The sequence below is a fragment of the Rhincodon typus genome, chromosome 36 (genome assembly GCF_021869965.1).
Source record: "Rhincodon typus isolate 14 chromosome 36, sRhiTyp1.1, whole genome shotgun sequence".
NCBI lineage: Eukaryota > Metazoa > Chordata > Chondrichthyes > Orectolobiformes > Rhincodontidae > Rhincodon > Rhincodon typus.
The window spans coordinates 5535080-5541991 of record NC_063367.1 but is presented as its reverse complement, the minus strand read 5'-3'; the positions used below and the strand labels follow the sequence as shown (position 1 = coordinate 5541991).

The 6912-nt window shown below is 40.8% G+C and overlaps 1 protein-coding gene across 1 annotated transcript in view; it reads right to left on the bottom strand.

Moving 5' to 3' along the window:
* LOC125481051 (zinc finger protein 592-like) overlaps positions 1 to 5498 on the bottom strand; it is a 38135-nt gene extending 32637 nt beyond the window's left edge. Inside the window, exons 1-2 of the mRNA XM_048617025.1 lie at positions 3088 to 5498; positions 2589 to 2604 (exon numbers count right to left, since the gene is read on the bottom strand). Coding sequence (XP_048472982.1) covers positions 2589 to 2604; positions 3088 to 5484 — 2413 coding nt within the window. The 5' untranslated portion in view covers positions 5485 to 5498. The remainder of the gene's footprint in view (positions 1 to 2588; positions 2605 to 3087) is intronic.
* Between the last annotated feature and the right edge of the window lie 1414 nt (positions 5499 to 6912).

Here is a 6912-nt window from a genome sequence, read left to right as displayed (position 1 = left end):
GATGCTGCTTGGCCTGCTGTGTTCATCCAGCTCTACACCTTGTTATCAGGGATTTTACTGGACCTGCTTGGTCTTGTGATAGAAGAAAACCACCTGGTAGTCTAACAAGTGGAGTCTCTCACCTTAAACAAGATAGACAGAATTGAATTACAGCAACTAGTTACATAGTACGATAGACATCATTAGAGACGTATAAGCCTAACTCCTTTGAGATCCAAACCTGTTACATGTGATACAATCAATCAATGGTGCTTCAGGTTCTCCTTAGTATTAACTCTTTCAGACCTTTCTACAACACCGTATTCCATGAAAACCTTTGGTGAAAGAGAATCTATTTACCTCAGATTTAAAATTCATCAATCTAGCATCAATTACTATTTGGGGAAGAAAGAATCAAATTTCTATCAATTTTTGTACATAGAAGCATTTTCTAAATTTACACCTCAAAGGTCTGGTTCTAATTTTTAGATGTTGCCCCTAGTCCTCAACAATATCTTGAAAACATTGATCAAATCCCTCACAGAAACATCTAGAAGTCACAAGCATAGTGTTACACACAGGCACTTTTCTTCTCATGAGAGCTGTGGGTGAAATTCATCACTTGACAAACAGCCATATGTAAACATTAAATGCTGGATGCCCACCAGCCTGCACAGGCTAATGATGGAAACCTTAGAAACTCTTATGAAATATGATGTCTTTAGTATCGAGAAATCTATCAGACCCTGTCTTGAACACACTCAATAACTGAACATCCACAGCACTCAGCTGTCTGGGGTAGGGAATTCAAAAGACTTGCCGACCCTCAGCAAAGAAATTCCAAATTTCAGTTCTAAATGTTTGCTTATTCCATGGGTTGTCCACACTCCCCAGCCTGGGGGACACCAATCTTGCAACTACTCAATCAAGCCCTGTAAGAACTTCGTGTGCCTTAATAAGATCACCTTTCATTCTTCTAAACTCTGGAGAATACAGATCCAGTCTCCTCAATCTCTCTCCATAAGAAATTCCTGACACCTCAAGAGTCCCACACAAAGATGCTCTGTTGCTATATAAAAACAATGACACACCTTGCTTCATACATTCATGTTGTTAAAGCTCTTGGATATACTACATTTCAACTGAAATTGGCTCTACTGGTCCTCTAACCCAAAACATCTGCATAGATGTATCTCAAATATTGTGCACAGTTTTGGTGTCCTTATTTAAGGAAAGACATGAATGTATTGGAGGCAGTTCACAGGAGGTTTATTGTACTCTATTGTATTGATACTTGGAATGAGTGGGTTGTCTTATGAGGACAGGTTGGACAGACTAGGCTTGTTTCCACTCAAATTTAGAAGAATAAGAAGTGACTTGATTGAAGTGTATAAGATCCTGAATGGTCTTGACAAGGCAGATGTGAAAACAATGTTTCCTCCTGTGGGTCAATCCAGAGCTAATGGGCACTTTTTAAAATTAGGGATGCCCTTAAATGAAAGAGAGGAGAATTCTTTTCCCCCTAAGAAGATTGAGAGTTTGGAACACTTCCTCAGAAGTTGGTGGGAATGGGTTCAATGAACATATTTGAGACTTTGGTAGATAGATTCATGTTATGCAGGGAGAATCAAAGATTATCAAGGGTAGACTGGAATGTAGAATTCAAAACAAACAGATCAGCCATGATCTTATTAAATGGAGGAGCAGGCTCAAGGTCTAAGATGGTCAACTTCTGCTTAATTTCCTGTATTAGTAGCAGTATTTGGAATATGCCTCAATCCAATAATGAGAATTAAACAGGTGGGTGTAGAATTAATTGGCACAATGACCTAAGACTTGTGGAAGTTCGAAACCACCTATCTGTAACATATGACAAAATATTAATGTGCATGCCAAGTGCTTAGTTTCCTTAATCTGGGCTTTCTTGCTATTGTGTACGAGGTGAGAGAGTAGATCTTTCGTTCTCGAATCCAGCATAGGTATCCATAATGCCGATTTAAGTTTGGCTCCAGTTTATTAATTCTGAGCAACTGATTTTGGCCAAGCCATTTGAAGGAAATGCACACTTGAGGTTAGGATTTTTCTTTATCCACTTTGCAACATGCTGTGCATCTTCTTGTGACTCAGTAATACATGTAAAGGTTTTCAGTGGCGTATCTGGCAGGCCGTTTGATCAGAGAATTATGCATGGACTGTGAGACAATGGAGAGCGGAAAAAAAAAAGAGTTGGTGTTAATTTGCAGACTGTGTTCTGAAATCTAAGCATCATCATTTCAGAAGTGAACGACACTTTGGAATGAAGGGTTACAATAGATTTAGAAGGCACTTCATGGTTGGTAAACACCTTCCACACGTACACCAATATCATCTAGAAGGATGAAGGCCGCAGATACATGGAACGCTACTACTGCAAGTTCCCCTCCAGGCCAAGCATCATCTAGATTTGGAAATATATTGCTGATCTTCAACGTTGCTAGGCCAAAATTCTACAGCTCCCTCCTTAATGGCCTTAGGGTCTACCTATACCAAACGGATGGCAGCAGTTCAAGGTGGCAGCTAACCACCACCTTAAAGGGCAATTAAGGATAGACAATAAATACTGGCCTTACCACTGATGTCCTCTTCCTATAAATCAATAAAAAAGATTAAAATCTGGTGTGGTGAAACTCTCCTCTGATCATGGGCTGTAAAGATTTTACGTGAAGTGAATTTGGGAATTTGGATCTCATTCCCAGGGGCATGGTCTGACAATACAAAAGTGCACCTACATGAGCACGTAACAAGTCATACTTATGTGGTAAGGACAGGTCATACATAAGGCGTAAGAACAGATAAGAAAGAACTGTGTGTGTGACTGGTTATGCTGATACTGATGGCTGATTTTTTTTTTAAAACAGATTTTTTTGACAGCACAGGAAGAGGCCCTTTGGTTTATTATTTTCAAAGCCCTAAGCTACCTTACAATAGAGTGCAAAAAATAGAAATAAACTCTTTCAAGCAGTAGCAGTACAGGATAAATATTCTTAAACTGTACATAATTATGTTGCATGCACTGCCCTTTCCTCTAATGAAATAAAATGATCTTCTACATTGTTTGAATTCACTTACTGGTGTCTCAGCATCATCTGTCATCTGTTGGTAATGGCCCGCAAGGCTGTTGTAATCCTGGAATTGCTGGTAACATTCAAGACATTTTAAGCCATGGCGTATTAATCGAAGTGAATCACAGCGCAGAGGCATGGCAGGATGACTGAAAGCTGGGTTGTCAACCCCAATTACTGTCAAACTCCCAACAGTTTGGGAGGGAGTCGTAGCCTGGGCAGGAGGACCAGACGGAACAGAAGATGTCACTGGGGTAGCTGAAAACATTTGGTCTGAAGGGATGGGTTTCATCTGTAGCTGAGTGCACTGCATAACTGCACCTTTGCCTTTGTGCTCCCGTGCATGCAAAAGCAAACTGCACTTGTTGAAGAATACCATCATTTTGGAACAATGGCTGCACATCACCTCAATGTGGACACTTCGCCTCTCATAATGTTGTGATAAGCTCTTTTCTAGAGCAAATGCATCTCCACATTCCAAACAACGATAGCCACGAGCTGGCATGGTTACATTACTGTTTGCAGGTGGTTTAAGGTTTGGAGCATAGATTGGCACAGGATTTGTACTATTTAACAGTTTGTTAAAAGCTTCGACAACAATGTTCTGATTTGAAGTAGAAGATTCATTATGTTGTGGAACCACATTCTTGACTTGTTGTACCAGTGGCACTGTTACCACCTGAGTGGCAATCTTTTGTTGGCTCTGCCGCAAAGTGCTGGACCTTGCAGTAGCAGTAGCTGCAACGCTGTGTGGAACCAAGTTAAGGCTTGCCAGGTGAACAGCTTTTGGCAGAAGACTTGTACTAGAGATATTAGATGAGTGCTTTACTGCAGCCTGCTTCTGCTGGGGCATGCCAGCAACTTTCATGGTGGCACTGCTGGCATCCTCAGCTAGTACGTTTGTTACAGCTATGGCTTTCAAGTTGCTGTTGTCATCTACGTTTTCAGGTCCTTTGACAGGTATACTAGACAAAGAACTGACAGCATCAGCCAGGTTTCTGGTTGACATTTGCTTCTTTCCGTTTTCCACTGTTGTTGAAGTATGGGTCTGTGACGACGAAATGGTCACAGGACTAGATCTTAAACTTAACTCCTCAGTGAAAGCCATTTCAGTCAGTGACTGTTCTGGCGAACTCCTTGACTCACTCTGTTCTGAGTCTGGCATTATTCTTGTCACAGTCCTGGTAATTTCACCAGAGGAAGTTTTAATGGTTTTGATTCTTACTTTCGGGATGGCTGGTGGTGAACCTGTTGCAACGTAGGGGGAACTTTTGCCACTGTAGTCACTGGACACACTCTTTGGGCTATCAGGCTGTTTATTTATCATTTTCTTTACTCCCTCCATTGGACTTCTCGGACTCTTTGGTGACTTTGCCATCTTGGGGCTGCTCTTGATCCCATCTTTCAAAGCCAACAAGGATTCTTTAAAGTTTTCTTTTTGTTCTTCCTTTGGGAATTCTGATGTCTTTTTGGCATTAAGAGCTACTAATGCTGCTAAGCAAGAAGACAGCTTTGAATGATCTGATTTTAAACGCTGGCGAGGTGGGACAGAAGAACACAAGCTCATCTCCGGAACACTGCTGCTCTTTGGCTCTTCTACATTATTTTTATGGAGGTCATGTGATGGCTGCAAGCTGTCAAACAAACTGTTGCTTTTATCAAAGTCCTTGTCATTTTTCTCTGCACCTTCAGATACATTTATTGAGTTTGCCCTCTGCCCCAAGCTGGCCTCCTTCATGTTACAGTTTCTAATCTCATTTGCTTTCTCTCGTTTTTTAGAATATTCATCAAACATGCTCAGCTCAGTCACAGCTTGTTCAGGCCGTTCCCTTGGCCTGTCCATTAAAGAATTCTCTGTAGAAACGTATAGGCCTACAGAACCAAGGTAAGGTCTCTCATCTCTTTTCATGTTATCCACAACATTAGCATCCTGAATGGTTTCTTCTGGCTCTGGGCTAGAAATAGGGCTAAACTGACTGAATGCTGGTAGAGCTTCTGACCTTGGTGTGTCAAATTTATCGGAGTAGCTTCTGGAACTATCTCCATTGATGAAAGCAGTGACCATCTTGCTGTAACTATTTCCAAGACTATGGGTATCAGAGGCAATATCAGAATTCCGAAACCCATTTTGAAGTAGATTATGTCCAAGTGGGTGGACATCCTTTTCAGTGATGGAATCGAAGGAGTCTTGTCGGCTGGTGTTCTTAACAATAACACTCACCACTGGGACATCGGGTATGGGGTGGTGCATAGACAATTCATCTATACCCATCCCTGCTTGCTTCAGATGACTTTCTGCCTCCTCACTGCTCGACTGGATAGCCTCCTTGGCATCGAGGTCTGGATCAGGAATGTCAAATGCAGCTAGGAGGTCATCAAAATCTGGGGTCTTCATGTCACCCATGTTTGGACACTTAGCGAAACCTTAAAAGACAGACAGAAAATTTCACTTGTAAAATAGAATGGGTTCAAATATGAAACCAATATCCTATAGATATCATGACACAAAGCAGCATCTGCAAAGATCTACTGAATGGCAAATTAACAAAACTAAATACTGCCAACATAGATCCTACAATCAATGCACTATGCTATTGGGTGTACAAAAGCACAATATTTTTAAGAAAACTTTGCCATACATTTCCTCCGACAGTCATCGAATTCAGTTTGAACTCCAAGCATGTCATTGTATTTAGGCGCGGAAATATTGGTTGTAAATTACAGAAGTTGAACTGTGCCATCCAACTATTCTAAAAAGGTCTTGTGTGGCGCCCACAGATTCTCTAAACAAAATTCCATGGGAAGACCAAGAAATGTAACATTAAGCTATAGTACATGTTCATTAATGATATGAAAAACAATTTTCATTTACATGTAGATACACACAGATTAGTTTCAGGAATTGAGAGTTCCAGGAACCCGTCTCTCCTAAATATCATTGTAATGCAAACTGCTGGCAAACAGCCTGATTGCTTTGGAACTCTGGCACTGAGTGTAGCTGTTATTTTTGCAGGAAGAGGACAGAGTAAACAAGACCCTACAGCTTCTCCCTTTCATGCTTTCTCAAACATTTCATACAGAGCAGACACTTGTGAAATGTAAACACTCACATATTTGAGGCATACAATTCATTAAACTGGTTAAGAACTGAACAGCTCCTACAATCAGTCAGTCAGTCACACTTTAGCAGAAGGGAGTCAGTGAAATCAACTTTTATTTACATAGTGTCTGTAATGTGGTAAAATGCTCCAAAATGCTTTTAACCAAAACAGGCTTTAAGGTGTGTTTAAAGGAAGAGGAGATGAAAAAGAAGGAGAAAAGGGCAATAATGAGAAACTCAGGTCATGTGGGAACGACAAAGATCAAATCCTTGCCTTTGTTACATCTAGATTGACCATTCCAACTCAATCTCAATTCCTCTGGAAGAGTCATCTATACTTGAAATGTCAGCTTGCTTTCTCTCTATGGATGCTGCCTGGCTCACTGTGATCTCCAGCATTTTTTGTTTTCTCCCAGGTCTTACCCCCGATAACCCAGAGGTGATCTAATAATCATCTTCTCTTGTCTTAACTCACGTTCCCTCCATCTATCAATCTGTGCTCTCTGATTTATCTTGCTTCTCAGTTTAGCATTGCCAAGATTTAAAAATTTTCATTGTAATTCTCTAATCTCTTCAAACATAACCCCCCACCCACAACTCCACCTCCTGGTTTTATAATCTTCTCCAATCCTCCAGGATATCTGTGCCTCTCTAATTCTAGATTCTCGCTTTAAGTTTCCAAGGTCCTAAACTCTGGAATAGGGAGTGATGATGATTGACTTAACTACTGTC